Genomic DNA, 20,026 nt, shown 5'->3' on the forward strand with positions numbered 1-20,026 from the left:
AGTACTACGATTAACGATAATTATAACGATATCGATGGTAATAGCCGTTACGATAATAATGAGTATAGTTGTATAACGATAATAATAACGTTGATTATATTAACGATAACGATGATGACGATGATGATATAGTGGTAACAATAATTACGATACGAAAGTAATAATAGCTCGTAAGAGACGACGATGAAAATGTGTTCGGTTGTAAAACTTTTACCGAAAGCAATTAAGTCTATCCTTTCTAGATTAAGGTTTTTCCAAGGGAAAAAAGAAAAGAGTATAGGGAAGAATAAGCAACCACGCAGATCCAAACTATTCGCTATCGATTTAAGAAAGAATAACGAAGAAGCAAGAAGTCGATACGTTTTACTCGATCTGTCATCTCAATCAGTGTCCTTGTATCTTCGGTAATGATCTAAAACAATGATACCTCTTATCGTTCCTATTTATATAGATCGCTTATATAGATAATACATTAATTCACGAGAAAGGAAACTTGTAAACATACTGTATAATCATCCTTTACCTCGCTGAAAGCGAGTTTTTTTATCTTGTCAAAGTAATGCTTGCACGTATACACACAAAGTCGTCAAAGTTGGTTAATTTAAGTAAAAGATTCTAGCGATTACGGAAAGGAGAAGAGAACGGAAGAATGCGAGCCAGGGAAGAACGAGTGTGCGTTGTGAGTTTCTGTGAACTGTGAAGATAGAAAGAAATTGAGAAAATGAGGTTCCAGTAACCATAATGACAAATAACGATGAATAAACGAAGACGAATAGAGCGAATAGAATGATAGGACGAGCGAATGGAGACAAACATTTCGTACGAATCGTGGCATATGGTTGATTTCTCAGCAACGTAGAGATATTACGTCCATACATAAGATAGGAATGTGATGGTTGGCGATAGTCGCCGTAGGAACGATAGAGATTCGAGCCTGATGAAAATGACGCGAAGATCGACTGCGAGCCAGAAGAACGGCGAACGTCGCTTGTAACGTCGAAAAGTAATTTGCTAATCGCGTGCTAGTTACGGCGCCAGGGAGAAGAGTAGAATTCTTCAGCGAGATTGCGTTTTCATAGCGAAACTAGAAATCCGTCGAATGCGAAACGCTGCGCTATACGCGATGCGTTGACGATTTATCGTCGATTAATTTCTCCACTTACCAAAGTCACGTACAAAGCGAATCTACGCTTCAACGATCGCCTTTTGTTTATCGTACTCGCGGCTACAACCTTCCTCGATTCTTTTCTCTCGCAAGCCGATCCCTTCGGAATCTAACGATACCCGTTAGGTGCCAGCCTCGTTCGCTTGCATTCGCAACCCCGCCGTGTACTTAACGAGCGAATACTACCTTCTATGCATGTAGATAATTCCAAGCAAAAAGAGAACGTGAACGGTACGTTGGCAAATGCGAAGAAAGGCATCCGCCAGCCAGTGGCTGGCGACTCGTCTTCTTATTGTTAGTCGAGCAACAAAATAATAGAAAAATCGACCAATTATCGATCGGCTATCCTTTTCTTTTTCTGTTTCTTCATTCTCCTTTCTACGTGCTTAGCGCTTGCAGCTGTTCACTCGGTAAGAGACTAGTCTGATCGATCGCGATATGGCTGTGTATCGTGTCGCGATATCCGCGTACAACCGATCGATCCACGTATCTACCATGTTTTCCTTCTCGTCTTCCGCAACAACGGAAAGATGGAACTCGCGATCGAACCTGCCGATCGATCCTCTATGTATTGTGCGATGCAGATTCAAAGTGCCTTATGACAATTTGTTCGTACCGTAAGAGCAACGCGTATACCGGCTTACCACGAATAACGAAATGCTTGCGAAACAACTGGTAAGGTGTAAAGGAAGAAGAAGGGAAGGAAATGTTAGGAAGAAAAACGTTGCCCTATCGACGATCGAGCAGGAGCGTCGTTCGATCCGTGAAGCGTACTTATTCGCGCTGTTATCGTACGCGACGTGTCGAACAGAATAGCGAAAACGAGTTCGAAGAAAAGGAAACAGTAGATAGGGTAGAGAGGTGGCAGGGTATGAAAGCGGAAGAAAGAGAATGAGAAGCAGCGGCAGCAGCGATAGTTGTGAGAAAGTAGGTAAAAAGCTAACTAATCGCGACAACGACGAGGACGGCGACGGTGAAGACGAACGTTTGCGAATGTAAGAAAAAGACACGAGTGCAGCTCGAGTTGGCAAAATTCGCGTTAAAAATTATTTACCGCGTCCTTTTCGCGATTGGCGGCGATCTCGTTGCATCGTTTTCAACTTCGACGATGTATACGATACACTGTACGTACGATACACTGGCGCTCGTAAGTGTGTGCACTTTCTTTTCGTTTTAAATCTGACGTATATCTGATAAAAAGCTGATAAAAAGCACGTAGGACAGGTTAAAAGTTAACTTTAAAATTCGAGAACGCTACGCAACTACGCTGCTTTGTTCGCGTTCTCGGAAAACTGACCGAACGCGTCCTTATCGAGATTGTCGTTCTCTTTTTTCTACGCAGAAATCGAATCCGACGATTGACACGTTACCAAAGAACACTGTCGATCACCAACAATTTTCCGATTACAATCGTTAATTGTCATGAACAGTACTCCTATAGCATTCGTTCATTTTAGAGTCGTTCGTTATTCGTACCAGTTTCCCGCGCTATAATTATAGCATACCTCACCGTACTCCATTTGACAAAAGACTATGAAACTATTAAAAGAGAAATCTAACACTTACCACTTGTAACTCGTCCGATATTTGCCAATACTATTCGTTAGTAAGTTATTACGCAAAAATATTCCGATCGTCAAGATTTGTACACGTATATTCCATGCCATTGATTAATCGTATTTCGATCTCGCAGCCCTTTCTTTCGAGACTTTCAACGCCCGTAAACCGGCGTCCAAAAAATCTATCTTGTCTTTCCCTCCTCCTTTTTCATTTCATCCGACGTCCATACACATTCTCGCGCACGTTCAATCGGCATCGATTCCATCTACGCGAAATCTATTTCATTCTGTCTTAGAGCGACTATCGCGATAAATTATCGTCGTGCCTCGTTCAGATTAGTCAAGTTACTCGAAATCAAGTCTTTTGAGTGCAAGTAACCCGACTTCCACTGGAAAATAAGCATTGTACAAGATGTGGTAATTGGTGCAAATTATCCACGTTTCTTTTCTAGTCGATTCTTCTTCGTCGCTAGCTTCCTCGTCTATCCTCTCGATTATCCCCGAAATTTCGCTCTTGCTTCATACCTCGTTCTGATTAATCGAGTTATTTCAATACAAACGACTTGAATTCAAGCAACTTGAAACCATCTTACCGGCTTGAACTTGTTATCTGCTCTATTCTTCTTCTCACTAGTTAATCGCTTGACACCAAGTGCTCGTCTACGCGCCTTCTCCTCTCTCTCTCTATCTCCTCTGTCTGTCTGTCTGTCTCTCTCTCTCTCTCTGTTTTCTCCGTTGCGTTTCATAACTGCGAAACCACCCTACGATTTTCAATTTTTCTACAGGCGAAAGATACAGAATCAAATGGCTATCAATGTTATTTACAAGCACAACACAAATAATAACTTTTCTATTTTTCACCTCATATTAAATGATAATAAAACGTTTCTTTTTTCACGCTTGACCGAGCCTCCATGTAAAAAGTGAAAATTCTTGGGTAGTTTTATAATTATTAAACGCATTGTATCTGCACTACCGTCCATGACTATTTTGGACATTTACAAGTTATCGCAAATATATAGGATATAATTCAAACGAAAGTCTTTCGTCTAATTTGAACCTCCCGTCGTATGCTCATTTTCTGATAGAGCGTTTCTTCAACAGAATCTACGTTTCATTTTCATATTACCACTATTTTGGTAATTGTACGAAAGCACTGTTAAATGCAAAACTTAATGTACGTTACGAGACTGAATATACTTGGACTTGATTAATTAGCGTGTAAACTAAACTGCTGTAACTAAACTGCAGATTTTTATGCATTTATGGAAAATTTGATGGTACAAAAGTGCACGCAGTGTATACAATATGCAAAGATCTATAAAACATCCAAAATAAATTCCGTTTCATTGCCTACGTTCGTTAAAGTATAAATCGCTATAAATGCCATTCTTTTTATTCTTTTATGTATCTTGAAAACTGAAAAATGCTAAATAGACCAATTTAACTTTAATTAAAGAGAACAGTATGGATGGTAGTGTATCTATTTATTTATTTATTTAATATATAGTTATATCCGTCTGTCCGTCCGTGCGCCTGCTTGCATACTACCCGCCTAACTTGCATGCCTGGCTGGCTATCTGCCTGTCTTTCCAGATTTCTCCCTGGCTGCCTGTTTGCCAGCATTCGGTTCGCGACAAACTTGCCAGGTTGGAATTAGGTATCGTAAGGTAAACGAGTTAATTCCGTGTACAATGATCTGGTTTTCGTCTGGAATATCTAGATTAGCGATCGAGAATGAGAGGAAAGAAAAAAGAAAGCTCGGAGGACGATCGCGAAGCGAGTGTAACGCGTCGATCGATAAAAATCTCTATAAATCCGAAAGCGAGCTATTGGGGGAAAAAATGCTCGCCGCTCGTGCGATCGCGAAAGGCCTACAACTCCTTCGAGTTTGAGATTTCTGCTTCTATATACATAATTATTATTGTACATAAGCCTCGAAATGCGTTCGCGATCGGCTTCCTTTGTAATTAATATTGTATTAATAAGTGTGAACGTAATAGTTGTAACTATACGGTGAACGTGAATGCTTTAGCTGACGTTTGAAGCGTGTGTTAATCGACGTACGCGTATTATTATTGTTAACGATATACAATTGTATTTACTTTTATAAAATAATGTCGGATATTGTAATTAAAATTCTATACCGAAACCATTCTGTATCCACGAGAGACGAATAAATAAAACGATGAAAACGACCCATATCTCATCCGATCGATTTGATCGATTCGAAGAAAAACCCGCAGATGCGTCGCTATCCCTCTGTTTACTTACATTCCCCTTCATTTGTCTACGTTTGAGATGTGATCGTACGAAACACTTCTGAATTTTTCAAAGTTCGCTTTTTTTGAAAATGACAAGGAATAAGATTGTTAAATAGGATTGTAGAGGGGTAGAATTGAGGTTAAATGGTAAAGCAATTGAATTCCCTTTTAAAAAGTGATAATAGCGCGTCACCTGTTCGTAAGATATAGCGCGCTAAGAAATTTAACGCTTAAATTACTCGTTATTTCAGTTTGATAACTTAAATTTGTAATGTATTGGAGTATTCTCCTAAATTTTTCATCTATTTTTCTTCGATATCTAATTTATAATGATTATTCATTAAATACTATTATTGGATATTTACTATATCGATTATTTATTAATACTTTTCTCGCGACAATATTTTTGTCATAAGAACATCTACATTTCACAGTAATTTCACTAATTGATGTTGATGAACATTCGACAAGAAATATTCTAAGGAGAAAGAACAGATCTATTTAAAAATAGAACGCCAAAAGTGAAAACAATCGAAATATTGATGAATTTCGTGAATAAATTTTTTTACATGGATGACGATACACTAACTATGATTTTTATTACAAATCTTGTTAACATTCATACATGTCATATAAAAATAATATTATGCCGAAAAGATATATGTACTAATAGTCTCGTCTGTTTATTAACGTTTTGAATATATAGCTGTTACCACCTGCAAAACATTTCCTAGTGATTGATATATATGTGATATAAAAAATCTATTGTTATTTTGATAAAGATTTTGTTACCACTTATATTTATAGTTGCTACTACAATTATAACAACTATTTATTGAATTATCAATTGTTATAGTTATTATGTTATAATTACAGTAAATAATCTAGCTAATTAAGCACGTTAATTATAATGAACACATCGATAATTCTCAGCCATTGGCAATAATAGATGATCGCATCTCCCTTTCTCTCAAGTAGTTTAAAAATTCTCTTAGAATAAAAATGATAGAAATTTCATTCTTTACATAACAGAGTGGTAACTTATTTACCCAATTAAAATATCTGATATAAATGAATATTCATTTATACTAGATAATTTCACAAAGCGATGAACATATTCTTCGCCAGCTTAGTTAGACTATTTGAGACGGCTGAGGCTTTACGGTACTAGAAACTAATAATAGTAGTAATTAACAAAAAAATATTTCTTTTTAATTTAACTACTAAATACACTATACAAGGACACATAATATACTACACAAATATTATCCTATAAATCGTAATATACAATATTAGAATCATATGAAATAAGACTTCATTTCATTTTGCCTCAAGTATCATCTTTCAACTCAAGATAATTATAAATATATTTATAATAAAGTAAATGAGTAGCACAAACTTTATATAATTGTCCTTCATTTTTGCAAAGAAGAAATAAATTTACAGAACAAGCCACGCAGCTTATTTTCTTCGTACTAATAAATATCTGCATAAAATAATACGTATCCATACATGCTACTTAATCAAGGGACAAATGGACACGTGTGTCATTAGCTGCCAGTTTAACAAGTGTTTTTTTTACTCTAAGAACAGGTAGTCGCGCTGCAGGTTTTCCATGCCAGCATTCTTTCATTAATTTCCCCAAACCAGCCAATGTCTGTAAAATATATATTATTATTTTGATGTCTTCCTAAGAAAACAATCTTTTCACATTTCATTCTTTTAAAAAAGAAAGTTCTAAAGAAAAAAATTAATGAATTAAATGCATACTGGATCAGAATGCCATCTGTTAGGAAGAGGTGGTCTATGTTGATCCAAACATACTAATTTTCGCATTTCTTCGATAGAAGGTTCTTGACTATTAGAAAGCCATTCAGAATATGGTGCTACATATTCTAATGCAACACCGTTACTTATACACCTCCTGCAAACTTCCCATAGTATCAATCCTAAACTGTATATATCAGCTCGTCTGAAGTTCTCCAAACATTCGACGTTTATCCTAAAGAAGTATTTTTAGTTTAGCGATTTAACGAGACAACTATTAAAAAGCTATTGTTCGAAAAATATAATTAAAAGTAATACATACGTTTGCTCAAGAATCTCTGGGCTCATATATCGTTTTGTACCTTGTTTTAAATCGATTCTATCTGTAGCCAAACGTTCTTGCGTTACAGCTAATGCAAAATCAGCAATTACACAACTACCATTAGTTTTAACAAGAATATTTTTAGATTTGAGATTACGGTGCGCCATGGCTGGTTTCCCTCTAGTTCCATGAATTTCTGTATGTAGATAAAGCAATCCATTCACAATACTCAAACAAATACTGAGTGTTTGATGATGTGTCAAAGAATGAGGTGTTCGATTTAAATAATCGAAAAGCGAGCCCATCGGGTGATAATGAGTCACTAGCCAAAGTTGAGTGCAACTTGCTCTACTTGTCATATCACTTCCGACGTAACCGAGAATATTATCGTGTCTCGATGGTAGCAATTGAGAATAAACTTCTGTTTCACGAGCCCAAGCTGCTTCATCTCGTGAAAAATATATTTTTACAGCAACATTTTCACCATGCCATATTCCTCTCCAAACTTCTCCACCAAATCCACCATTACCACCGCTACCAAGGCATTCCACTAGTGCCACTTGTTTAGCCAATGTTCTTTGCACCAATAATGGTAAACCAGATCCTGATCCACTAGTTAAGCTTCTTCCATCCAAGTATTCCTATTTCAATATACAATTTATATAATATTTACGTTTAAAATATGAAAATTACGAAATAAAGCAGAAGATGTAATAGGAAGAAAAGAGAATCAATTTTTATATTTCTGAACCTAAAATGAAATGAATGAATTTTTAATAAGCATACAAATTTGTAGTTTAATTGCATAAAAAAGAATTCAGAAAACATGTAACCATATTATACCTATATTTATGTTTATTTGTTTAATTATTTTGTGTTTTCCTGAAAAAGCTTATATCGCTATGTTTAATTGTATCTACATGTAATAAAATTCTCTTAATGCTATAAATATAGCTGACAATAAACATATAAATATACATATATATGAAGACAGATTAGTCTATATTTGAACTTGAACTACTACAGGTAATATTTTATATCATACCTTTAGTGTACTATCACCAGCTGCAGTTGCTTTTAGTTCATGAGAATGATACGTAGTGGATGTTGGAGAAGAAAATGAGAAATGTAGGATAGATGACTCCATTTCAGAATCTATAACAAGTTTATTACGCCTTGCAGCCAATGTCCTTTTTTTACGAGTCCTACATACCAATAAATAAAACAGCACTATTCCAGCAATAATACAGAATCCAACCACAGGACCCAAAATTGCCAATGTTAACTTAACTGCATAATCTTCTTCAACAACATCTAAAAAATGAAACATAATTTGTACAAAAAATATATATAAATAAAAAGATGGAATTATGCGTATAATATTTACCTCCATTAAAGTCATGTAATATTGGAAATGGTCCGCCATTGCAAAAATCTGTTTGGCAACATTCAACATGATATTGTACACCTCGTGAGGGTCCACTTACATGCCTCTTTTTAGTAACACTTTGAATAATACGTGGTGGCAATTGCTTATTACATATTAATAACATTTGATCTATCGTCGAAGTACATCCTCTACTTACACTTTCTATACCATCTGGTTGTCTTACTCTAGATTTCCAACACTATCGAATATTAAAACATACATTACTTCCCTAATATTCTGTAATTTAATGACTTTCTATACAATATTACAAGAGATATTACAGTAACTGCATTATAGCAGATTTCAGAATATAAGCAATCTGGTCCCTCGCAAATATGACATTTAAAACGTTGCTGCCCAGTCAAACTGCCATTAAAAGCCATAGTATCTATAGACTTTTGTGATTCTTCACTTTCAACAGAAAAATCATTTTCTAATAAAGAAAACTTCTCTTCTTCTCCTAAAAACGAGTCCTGTTAACCATTGAAATATATTTCAAGATATTATGAAGCATTATTTATAATTAGTGCATATGCACACTTGTATGCAGTTATTCAGATAAATGTGCATCAAATTGAATAATAATGCCAAATCAACAAAAAAAGATTAGAAAAAATTCAATTGAAAGAATAGCAATAAATGTGTTAGATGCTAGTATGAAACATTAAATAAGAAGAAAATAAACGTTTTGTTTCTGAATTGTTAGCTTGTCATTAGCATAAAGTATTTGTTTGATTGAAAAATATATTGCCCACCTGGACATAATTTGAGTATCAACGATAATATAAAATATGTGATAAACATAAAATCCGCCATTGCCATGCACGTCAAAACATTGAGGAGCTAAAATGAAATCGACACTTTTTCAAAATTCTTTTTTATGCGTGTCTGTCTACAATGAAATTAAAAGTAACTTCTGTATTTCTACAACATGAATGAAAAATTTAACATACATGCGATCAACATTGAATTGGCGGTATTTTATTTTCATATTAAAAAAAAGAAATATCTACAGATGTCGTTACTATCGTTTTATTCCGTTCATATGATGCGTCCAAATGCGTATATTGTATGTATATATATATATACATATATAAAGTACACACACATATATATATATGTAATGTGGTACCCTAATAGCATGAATTTAGCTTATTTTTGTTTAGTAATATCGATATATAGATTTGGAGCTAAATTTGAAATTATCAGTACATATATGACAAGGAAACATCAAGGCCTGTTACACAATCGAACTAGTATTATTAATGGTACATACTTGTATCATCATGACGTGATAGTTGAGGTCAAGACCAAATTTTAACTTTTATTTAATGTTTAATAAATATAATTCAAAAACAGTACATTAAATATCAATGTATGTGCATGTATGCAATGTGTACAATTTATCCAGTACCGATATTTGTTTAAATATTTCGCTAAATAAAATTAATACATATATTTAACATACTTTCAACCGTTCAAGAGACGATCATGTTTGATGATCGATAACATTTTGATATCTTAGTATCAAATATTCAGCAGCCAGTGTCATCTTTTGTATGTTACGATGTAATCCATGTAAATGCTTCTTAAAAGACTGTGCAGTAGCACTAACATCGTTCTCATTTTCCGCTCCAAAATTATTTTCAATAAAAGTATCGGATTCTGAATTAGAGGAAGTATAGATACTTTGCATACTATACATCGACGTACTACTCGAACTCCTAGCGCGTTTTAATTTTTCTGCTGACACAACAAAATCATTCTCTGTTTCTTGAAAATTATCCATACAATTCTGTGACCATAAGATCTCGACTTTCATTTGACTAATGACGTTATAAAGGTGATACAAATTGGTATTAGCCAAAGTTGCGTTGATAATAGAACTACGTTTGTCCCCTAACTGAAGCCTATCCTGTGAATCGCCTACTGTTAAATCTAGAAGTCGACTGGGAATTAAAATCGTATTTTCCATCTCACACACTGTTTGAATAAATCGTTCCATGCTATTCAAAATAGAATTATTGCTAAATCCAATAACATCATGTTTGGCTAATTTTTGAAGACTTGCCCTAAAACAGAAGTATAGATAGTGATAGTGATTATAGGGAGCAAGTGAAAACATTATTGATTACTTCATAATTCAATGATTATAACGCATTTATCGATTAATGAACATAAAACGCATGTATTGTAACGTTATTTCAAAACATGTATAAGTATTGTATTAATTGAGTCGGTGTTATTAAATTGTGAAAAAAATGGCTGAGTAATTAATAATTTTGTCTACATCGAACTTTCTATTTCAAATTGATTTTGCAATAAATTTATTTTTATTGTAAATTATTAGTCTGCTGTAGATATAATTTATTATATTATAAAGACTATCACTTACCCCTTGCATGACATTTCACAGTACACTTTAAATAAAATAAAAATAGTAGAATAAACACAATGAAAAGATAACTAATGCATTGGATAAGAGCTCTTACAACAATAATGTGAATGTACCAACTTTACCACTGCAACAGAGTGACAAAAGTAAATTCCAATGAATTCAGTATGATAGGTAATGAAGTAAAGGTTCCCAGGTCATAATAAATATTGAAATTTCCCCCCAGCTACAATTAACATATCCTACTTCCTGCAATATTGTATGATATTGTAATTCTATACTCTAGAAAAAAAAGATAGACATTTGATCATTATAGAATGCCCCGTAAACTTGAACACTAATTTAACTGACAGTGATAGGGTTTATACATTTTTCTTGTTTCGTGATCTTGCACTATTGCAAAGGCAATATAAAAAAAATTATTTATCACAAAACAAGCTGTAATTCAAAAGCAAGCAACTAGTGACTTTAGTTTCAATTATGACGATTTATACAAATGTTTGTATACTCTTTTGTATTAAAAAATGATTAAAAAGATTTGCAGAATCTTAAATAATTCTAATTTTTTGATTTCATGAACAATTTCAAATTTCGCTTCTGATTCACATCTCGATATCACTGAATACAAAGCTAAGTTCATGCGATAGCGTAACACATCGTGTTTATATATATATATGTCATATCATACATGCAGTAATATAACATATGTATAACTGTGGTACCACTCTTTATCTTATCGATATAATCAACCAACGGTAATTAATTATTATCTTTATTATCTTTAACAGATTCTTGTTTAAAATTTATGCACAGTATAAAGTAAGTTAGGCAATTGTTGTAAATGAATACATGTATTATGAATAAAATGATATAAATACTTGTTGAAACATTTTGTTAGAGTTCATAAAGTTGTAAAGAGTAATGGTTATAAAACGTGAATTTTATTAGGATTATAAATATGCAAGAATTATGAAACGTGAAAACTTGCATTTTCAGATTCTACATGTTTAAAACTACAAAATTACAAATAAAAAAGTTAATAACCTTTGATCCGCTAGATTAAAATTTAACCTTATTTGTTTTTACTAGATTACCCCTGAAGGAAGAATAAACACTATACGAAATATCATTATATATGCTAATATGGCTCTCACAAATATATCTGGTATTCCGGATAAACACTGGCAACCACCATTCGTAGCATTTGAAACAACGCAAGTATATACTAATTACCACTTTTATTTCTTTTTTGTTCTTTTTAATTTTGCAAAATATAATAATAATTGTAAAAATAAGAAAGTATATTACCATATTATGATATTTTAATTCAATTATTATGCAAATATTTCTATATTATTATAATCTTCTTTTTTACAGTATGGGTGAAATAGTGATAGAACTCTATTGGAAACATGTACCAATTACTTGTAGAAATTTTGCTGAACTTACACGACGTGGTTATTATAATGGAACAAAATTTCACAGAATTATTCGAGATTTTATGATACAAGGTATCATATTGATTTAGTTAACAACTTCCGCTCATATTAGCTCAGAAAGTTTGATATTTTATTTTGTTTTAGGTGGTGATCCTACTGGAACTGGGAAAGGTGGTGTGTCTATTTATGGAGAATGTTTCGATGATGAAATACATGATGATTTAAAACATACCGGTATGTTTATATATTTAACACAAATATCTTTATTTTTATGATTTATAAAAACTTGTGGGAATGACAAAATTATAATCTGATATTGTCATAGGATATTTCAATAAAACTTATATTAATATGTACCATTATCAAGTTTAATATTCTATGGAAAAAAATTATATTGGATTTAGGTGCTGGAGTTGTTTCCATGGCTAATTCAGGACCAAACACTAATGGATCACAGTTTTTTATTACATTAGCACCAACACAGTGGCTTGATGGAAAACATACAATTTTTGGTAAGTAAGTTTTAAAAATATATTTTGCGAATTATTCAATTTATGATCGTTCAAAATATTTTTGCTGTTCTAATGATACAGAACAGAGAATGCAAATTATAGTTAATCATAGAAATTATAGATATTGGTGTTTCAGTTTAACATTGTACTTTAATAATTGCAAACATCAAATAGCTTAAAAATATTTTTATTCTTGTTTACATTTTTTCTTTTTCATTAACAGGAAGAATCCATTCTGGTATGACAATAGTGAAAAGGATTGGATTAGTGGAAACTGATAAGAATGACAGACCCGTTGATGACATAAAAATTGTAAAAGGATCCATAAGGAATGCATAATAAAGTAAACATACTTTTGATGGTCTGTATTTATTACTTTTAAAACTTGCCTGCAACATAATATTTTGTACGTAATAAAATATCGATCACATCTTTGTACTAGATTCTAAAATTCACTTTTTTCACTAGTCGTACTACTCATATGGTACATGTAAGTTTACGATACAAAAGATACGTTTATAAAGAAAAGGTAGAACATTCAGACTCACCCCATTCAAGCTTAATTTTTATTCTCAGTCACTTTGATGTTGTCCTTCGAAGAATGCATACTGTCAATTTTCTTGTATATGTGTATCACCTGTGTATAGAACAGATGCTTCGTATGTAGCACAATTTAACATTCCGCCTATCATCGTGTAATTTGTATTCTAATAATAGAGTGTAGAATGCTTTGATTATAATTGCCTATGCTTTTACACTTTGTATTGATAGTTTAGCCAAATTAGTAGTACCATAACAGAGTATATTACGACATAACACATTTCTTCATATTTACATATAATTATTACATATAATCTATGTAACTTAATGGTATAATATGCTATTAAAGTATTCTAAATTTTTACCTTAATGTTTTTGCTGATGAAATAGGCATGCAAATATGCCAGAATTACAGGCACAATGTACCAGGCGGAATGTAACTGAAAAAATAGTCATAATTTAGATAAATACAATTTTTAATATATATTTAAACTAAATTATTTTTTTGTTCGTTCGATCGTTCGTAAAGCATTTGGATCTTCGATCGCGGTTCGACAAGCAATTTAAGTGAGATAGAGAACCTTTTATTGTATGTAGTATTATCTTCCATAGGAGTGACTGGAAGTTGGTAAGGAGGTCTCTCACTCCATGGTTTTTCAACTTTATCCGCACACTCTACAGGCTGATAACTCAGCTGCATGACAGTTTCTGCTTCCATTGGAACATCTGGTAAGCAGCATGTACGTACTGGTGCGTAATTATGAATAGGTGTTAACGATTTAAGATCATTCTCTAAATAAGAAAGTCTGTAAGTAGTACAACCTGTAAACAATCAATCAAATGATCAAACTTTGTAGATTTATATTATAATAAAGAATAATAATGTTAATATTATCTATTAAAAAATGTTAATAAATAAACCAATATTGCTGCTGTTTATTAAAATAGACGATGCATTTGTAATACGTGCATTCGATAGGTGTACACGCAGGAACAAGGTTATCTGCGCGACGAGCATCTGGTTCTAATGGTATATTCTTCCATGTATAATCGTGTTTTTGCGTGGTTACCTCTTGTATGGGCCCTCTACCTAAAAATTGTTTATCGCAAGGTATAATCGGTGGATCTTGTTTAACACACCAGTTGCCCAAGAAACTCATCTGAAATATTATACATATGTTACATATTCGTTATTATATATACATATGCATATACACATACTGAAATGCTGAGATGAATACATATATGACTTGTACAAAATATGACTTTTAGTGTTTTTTAAGACAATTTAAAAAACATTAAAATATTTAAATTTCATATCTTACATACTCGATGAACGGTATCGTAAGATAGAGAACAAGGCGAAAATTGAATATTGTTAGGTTGCCGAATAGGAGTTCGCTTATCTCCTCCACAGCCAAAGTAACTCAGACGATAAGTTGTGTTATCCTCGGTGCAACAACCAGCATTTAGAATGTTATCAGTTGGCTGAAGTATGATTGGTGAACGTCTTTTTTCCGAATGTGGCCAATAACTTAATTTGTAAGTTGTGCACCCATCCATCGGTTCGACAGGTGGCGAATATTCTTTTCTCTGCCATAAAGGTTCTTCCTAAAGAATACAAGAATAGAAGAAAGTATTGTTAGAAAAATATATAAAAATGCGTATACATTGTACGCTGAACAATAGTTTTTCCGTGAAAGCGCATCGCTGGTTTTACCATGTATTATCCTTCGTTTGCAAAGCCAGACAAAGACTGGCTTGTTATGATAATATAAAATATCACATCTAAGATAATATGCTTACTACCTTCATAGATTCATTTGGCCAATAACTAAGTTTGTACGTTGTATGGTCTTCCATTGGAATATCTGGTTTAACATATTTTCTTATAGGAGCGTAAGATAGCGCAGGTAGATTACAACCAGACTGATGGTAGCTTAATTTATATGTTGTATCATCTGAAACATCAAATTTCGTACCAAAGTTGTAATTAATTTGCAACGGTACACCGTTACGGTACAAGCCGAGTCTTGAATTTTGTTAGAGTTTGTTGTGTAGGGTTGTTAGATCTCTACGGGACAAGTAGAAGATAAACGTAAAAAATTGAGAAGGGAAGATATTTTATGTAAGAATAGAAACAATGAACGTGAAACGCATACATATATATATCCAGTATATAGTATAATGCATTTAACATTTGAATTAATATTTACATGTAACAACTTCTAATGCTGCTTGTATTTACCGAGTAACGGTGCAGGTGCACAGTATAAATTATTCTCTGCTTTATAAGGTTCTATTTGTGGTATAGACTTCCACGTATAGTCATGTTTTTGAGTCGTAACATCCTGTATAGGACCTCTACCGAGCCATTGTTTCTCACAAGGTATACAGGGTGATTCAGGTTTCACACATAAGTGTTCAAAATAACTGTTCTGAAACATGTCGAAAATTTGTGCAGATATTACGCATGAAAGAAATATCGAACAAAATTGAAAAGCTCAAATGGCTAATCGATCTCAAGCGAGGATCAATAGATCTTTACAATGAAAGAGCAACGAACGCGTGTATGATGACCCTATTAGGGCAAAGGGATTTGATGTACATTACTCGGTTACAAAAAATCATATAGTTTTGAATCCTGCATCGAATAAAAAATATATTTCCCACTTTAAGGATATTATTATTTTTTACGTCTTACTTTATATGTTGTTTCGTCTGATATTTCACCATCTCCGGTCGCTAACCAATTTCGAGGCAGGATAGGATCCACAGGAGCACTCGGGCACTCCCAATAGGAGAGTCGGTATGTAGTGTTATTATCCATTGGTATACCTGATTTCCAATAATGCTGAAATAATATTTGTTAGGTGAATTGTATTATAATAAAGTGTTATCAAGGAAAGAAAGAAATGTCTAAGGAGTATAAACAAGTGTGTAAGAAACAACCTGAAATTTAAAAAGCTTTTGCAGTTTGCGGATAACGAATGAAGAATACGTAATATAAAGATTATTATTTTAAATTTTTAATGAGGCTTTATACTTACACGGATTGGGGCAAAGGACTTTGGTACCTCTGGTTGCACATATTTCTATAGTAAACGGAATTGTTAAGGCAACGATCGTACAAAATAAAAATAATTATATATATTTTAATCGTACTTACATAGCATGTACGTTGTGGAGTTGTACAACAGCAGCAGCAGTTACAGCAATCATCGTGATTTATCTAAAAGACAGTAAGCAAAATGTTTTTCTTAGTTTCGAATATTTAATATTATTTTGCCGGATTATTTTGCATATATGCAAATGCTTCAAACATTAAAATATGACATATAGCATTGTTTCTACTCTTGCAATCATGGAAATTAAATTATTTCGGTATAAACCCTAAAAATAATTTCAAGCATTCTTTAATTGTAAAATTGATAATCGTTAAAAATCTGAAATATAGATGAAAGTTTTATTTGAGGAAATGATATTTCATATGCATTAACCTAATCCGTTCCAAAGTTTCATTTTAACTTACCTTAATTTTACTTCTTTCCTCAATAACTGATTGTCGTTGTTGTTGTTGTTGCTTGCACTCAGGCCTACGATGCGTTGTAATGTTAAGAAATATCGTTATTTCCAATAAATTAAATTTCAATGCAATTTATTATTTAAGATATTATATCAGCTCACGGATTGATAGTACAGATCTGCATGATGATAACGGCTTTTCATAATAGGAAATAGCGTTGCTTTCTGAAACTGAAAGAATAAAATATATTTTCATTTAATTAAACGATTAAAAAATATTAATATCAAAAAAGAAATAGTGGACGATTATATCAGAAGTCAGTGGTTTTATATTATATCGCATTGTAAAAAGTTCATACCATAGTAGGCTATGAAACGATTTGCCATAATTCTTTAAGTTACGTTATAAATGAAATTGTACGATGAAATTTTGTAATCAAAAATTCCTAGCATCGACAAATTTGTTGAACGTTCAGGTACAATTATTGCTCTCGCTTCTTTTTTACAACGGAAAGAAGTACAATTTGTCAGTGTATAAAATTACAACATGCTACTTGTATCATTTATCGTTTCTCCTATTAACCGTACGATACCCGAGCGTTTAATCATGAAATAATACGTAAAAGTCAAAGGAAGGCAATTAACATCCGCTGCGTAATTTTCACGGAAGGCCACTTTTGCGATACTCTTGAAAAGTAGAGGGTTCAGGCAATCGAGTCGCTTTTGCAATTTGCTATTCGAGAAAAAAATAAATAAAGAATTTGTTCAGAAGGAACGATTGCGTAGATTTTACAATGAAAATGATTTGTTTATCAGAATGAACGAGGACGCCTGACGCTCAATAAATACCGATGAGTGTACCGACCGGTTCTTTGGCAAAGGGATACGCGAGATCTGAACTCTGATTCACACTGTATGGAAGCCAGAGCGTTTCGCTTCCTCCTCTAAATTCGGGAAGTACGTTCCAAAAACTAAACGAGACACGAGAAATTTGGCCACTCGCCAAAAGCCCTGTGTAAACAGGGCGGCAAACAACAGTGGCAAAGTAATGATATGCGATTAAACTCAACGCGAATTTTACTTTCCTTATAGTTACCATATGGAATGCGCACGATTTAACGAATTACAGAGTTCGCAGTTTTAATGTTTAAAACGTACATATTGGGAGAGAAAGAAAGATATCGAAGTTTATAACTGGGAATATTAGTTGACTATCAATTTATAGAACGTTTTTGTTGTTTTAGTCAAATTACTGAAAAGTAGAGCTGCATTTTTATTGCAGCAGCCTCTTCTGTTGATAACTGACACTATAAGTTATATGTAAAAGACGATGATTTGTCCAATCGGTAAGTGCGTTGTCCAAGAAACTCACAACTGGTGAAATTGTAACTTTACTTTTCTATCTCATTCTGAGTAATTTCTTCGGAGTTCTTTAAAATTAAACCTGTAAATAATAAGAACGTACTTAATTTTATTTTGCAAGTACTATTTTTCTTACTAACAAAATTAACAACATAGTATGGATATACGTACGTATATGATATGTATACGTTTAACATTTTTCTTTAAAACGTAATGGACTGGAAAATAACTTGATTTCTCGCTTGTTATAATAAAGACTCAAGTATATAAAAAAGTAAGTAATTTCCACATTACTATGTACATAACATGTTGTAGTAAATAATTAATGTTTGCGAATTGTGATTTCGTTGTGTGAATCTATAAAGAAATAAATTACGTTTAAGTATAATCTGTTTAAAATATTTAAGACTTTTGTTTATAGAAATTAGAAAAAGGTAGATCACGATATGAACAACTATACCACATATATATGATATTGAATTGGCCACTTTTTGTATGAAACAGAATAATTAGGAATATATATCATCGCCGTTTTGCGTTTTGAATAAATATGTTTTGCTCTTGTTTGTATTGTGTAACAATTTGGCAATAATTTCAATATTTTCCTACTAATGTTTGCTATATGGTTGCAATATGTTTGTAACATGAAACCACCATCGATACTACGATAAAACTTTTTTGATTTTAAAGATCAGAAAAGGTTAGTATATTATAATGGTACTATGTATTTATAGTACATCGATTAGATTATTTTTTCAACAATTACATTTTAGATTTCTATCGAATTTTCAGTGAAATTTATATTCGTATATTAAAGTGAATTTATAAAACTATTTTATATTCTTTACACAATGCAAAAGAAAATAAAATATGATAATGAACTAGAGAAGAAAGCAAAAGTACTTTCGATATTTTCTAGAATCAAATTATTGCGACATATGTATATTCAATATTCCAGTATTGTTTATGGGAAGTAGAACGTTGTTGGCTATGTTAGGTAAAAAGCAAAAAGTATCAAAGCTCGATAGCTTATCAAAGCTTACCGTGAAATACAGAGAGCAATATGTAACGCGTTATTGAACTATACGTACGTATGATTTTAAAATTATTCCGTAAGCAGATTATTTCTGTCACAATATCGGCTGACGAATTTGAATCATAATAACTATGCGATAGTTATCGTCTGCGATGACATCTACTGGGAGTGTTGCGCGTGTAGCGACGCGCATGCGTATTCTACATCGAAACATACACCTTGTATAAATAGAGGTGGTGAAAGTTCACGCGGACAGTTCGCTGTGAGTAACAGTGTCGCGAAATTTGTCTGGTGTACTAGTGTATTTTCTTTGCACGCAGAGAAAGGTTACATAGACGAGTCGTTGACTCTGTGTGATCTTCCAATCTATTCGCGTCAACGTATTATTACAAACTTCTCAGATCTTTCCCAATAAAAGTCTGATCCTCCGATCGATTCAAAGTACTAGAGAAGAACACAAAAAAGACAAAAATTACAAACAAGAAAAAGAAAAAAGGCGACATGCCAGCCGACGTAGCGATGCATACTAACTTCCTGCAATTCAACCAGTCGAGCCTGAAGGACTCGAACGTGGATTCTTGCTGGAACACCGAGAACATGAGCGGTTATATGACCTTGATGAGTCCGAATGGTCATCGCCAAGGCGTGCAAGTGAAGGTCTACCGGACGAGTGTCGAGCATTTCGCCGTAATTTATCCACAGAAAAAGGTG

At 33.0% G+C, this 20,026-nt stretch overlaps 4 protein-coding genes across 12 annotated transcripts; 1 reads left to right on the top strand and 3 right to left on the bottom strand.

The window, feature by feature from the left end:
- Positions 1-5,562: 5,562 nt before the first annotated feature.
- LOC117208775 (activin receptor type-1) lies at positions 5,563-9,576 on the bottom strand. 2 transcript variants are annotated; one of them, XM_033450120.1, is made up of 8 exons: positions 9,460-9,576; positions 9,262-9,349; positions 8,788-8,966; positions 8,465-8,705; positions 8,123-8,391; positions 7,078-7,718; positions 6,759-6,990; positions 5,563-6,645 (listed from the first exon to the last, which is right to left on the bottom strand). In XM_033450120.1, the coding sequence occupies exons 2-8, from the start codon at positions 9,326-9,328 to the stop codon at positions 6,508-6,510; spliced, it is 1,767 nt and encodes a 588-aa protein (XP_033306011.1). In that variant the 5' UTR covers positions 9,329-9,349; positions 9,460-9,576; the 3' UTR covers positions 5,563-6,507. The 2 variants fall into 2 exon arrangements, with proteins under 2 accessions (XP_033306011.1, XP_033306021.1); XM_033450130.1 differs by lacking the exon at positions 9,460-9,576 and having other exon boundaries at positions 8,788-8,979; positions 9,262-9,399.
- Positions 9,577-9,746: 170 nt separating this feature from the next.
- LOC117208809 (mid1-interacting protein 1-B) lies at positions 9,747-11,047 on the bottom strand. The gene is made up of 2 exons (XM_033450200.1): positions 10,902-11,047; positions 9,747-10,578 (listed from the first exon to the last, which is right to left on the bottom strand). The coding sequence occupies exons 1-2, from the start codon at positions 10,913-10,915 to the stop codon at positions 9,996-9,998; spliced, it is 597 nt and encodes a 198-aa protein (XP_033306091.1). The 5' UTR covers positions 10,916-11,047; the 3' UTR covers positions 9,747-9,995.
- Positions 11,048-11,572: 525 nt separating this feature from the next.
- On the top strand, positions 11,573-14,143 carry LOC117208814 (peptidyl-prolyl cis-trans isomerase-like 1). 3 transcript variants are annotated; one of them, XM_033450221.1, is made up of 7 exons: positions 11,573-11,656; positions 11,991-12,115; positions 12,279-12,412; positions 12,485-12,574; positions 12,745-12,852; positions 13,076-13,195; positions 14,005-14,143. In XM_033450221.1, the coding sequence occupies exons 2-6, from the start codon at positions 12,045-12,047 to the stop codon at positions 13,189-13,191; spliced, it is 519 nt and encodes a 172-aa protein (XP_033306112.1). In that variant the 5' UTR covers positions 11,573-11,656; positions 11,991-12,044; the 3' UTR covers positions 13,192-13,195; positions 14,005-14,143. The 3 variants fall into 3 exon arrangements, with proteins under 3 accessions (XP_033306112.1, XP_033306106.1, XP_033306120.1); XM_033450215.1 differs by having other exon boundaries at positions 13,076-13,213; positions 14,005-14,136; XM_033450229.1 differs by lacking the exon at positions 11,573-11,656 and having other exon boundaries at positions 11,992-12,119; positions 13,076-13,213; positions 14,005-14,136.
- Positions 13,309-19,441, bottom strand: LOC117208783 (stabilizer of axonemal microtubules 1). Of its 6 annotated transcripts, none has more exons than XM_033450151.1 (12): positions 19,371-19,441; positions 17,080-17,148; positions 16,925-16,988; positions 16,562-16,624; positions 16,443-16,487; positions 16,097-16,246; positions 15,641-15,830; positions 15,202-15,353; positions 14,722-15,003; positions 14,363-14,552; positions 13,963-14,214; positions 13,309-13,923 (listed from the first exon to the last, which is right to left on the bottom strand). In XM_033450151.1, the coding sequence occupies exons 2-12, from the start codon at positions 17,100-17,102 to the stop codon at positions 13,880-13,882; spliced, it is 1,455 nt and encodes a 484-aa protein (XP_033306042.1). In that variant the 5' UTR covers positions 17,103-17,148; positions 19,371-19,441; the 3' UTR covers positions 13,309-13,879. The 6 variants fall into 6 exon arrangements, with proteins under 6 accessions (XP_033306042.1, XP_033306050.1, XP_033306033.1 ...); XM_033450159.1 differs by lacking the exon at positions 19,371-19,441 and adding an exon at positions 18,076-18,342; XM_033450142.1 differs by lacking the exon at positions 19,371-19,441 and adding an exon at positions 17,277-18,342.
- Between the last annotated feature and the right edge of the window lie 585 nt (positions 19,442-20,026).

Source organism: Bombus bifarius, unplaced genomic scaffold (assembly GCF_011952205.1).
Source record: "Bombus bifarius isolate JDL3187 unplaced genomic scaffold, Bbif_JDL3187 scf7180000007966, whole genome shotgun sequence".
NCBI classification, from domain to species: domain Eukaryota; kingdom Metazoa; phylum Arthropoda; class Insecta; order Hymenoptera; family Apidae; genus Bombus; species Bombus bifarius.

Coding starts and splice junctions, on each gene's coding strand:
- LOC117208783 (XM_033450151.1), bottom strand. CDS start 17,102: ATGCAGATCTGTACTATCAATCC. Junction 16,488..16,561: donor CTCCACAACGTACATGCTAT/GTAAGTACGATT, acceptor CGTTTACTATAG/AAATATGTGCAACCAGAGGT. Junction 13,924..13,962: donor CAATAAAAGGTTCTCTATCT/CACTTAAATTGC, acceptor CGAAGATCCAAA/TGCTTTACGAACGATCGAAC.
- LOC117208814 (XM_033450221.1), top strand. CDS start 12,045: ATGGCTCTCACAAATATATCTGGTATTCCGGATAAACACTGGCAACCA. Junction 12,575..12,744: donor TGATGATTTAAAACATACCG/GTATGTTTATAT, acceptor TATTGGATTTAG/GTGCTGGAGTTGTTTCCATG. Junction 12,853..13,075: donor TGGAAAACATACAATTTTTG/GTAAGTAAGTTT, acceptor TTTCATTAACAG/GAAGAATCCATTCTGGTATG.
- LOC117208775 (XM_033450120.1), bottom strand. CDS start 9,328: ATGGCAATGGCGGATTTTATGTTTATCACATATTTTATATTATCGTTG. Junction 8,967..9,261: donor GATACTCAAATTATGTCCAG/GTGGGCAATATA, acceptor ACTCGTTTTTAG/GAGAAGAAGAGAAGTTTTCT. Junction 6,991..7,077: donor CCAGAGATTCTTGAGCAAAC/GTATGTATTACT, acceptor ATACTTCTTTAG/GATAAACGTCGAATGTTTGG.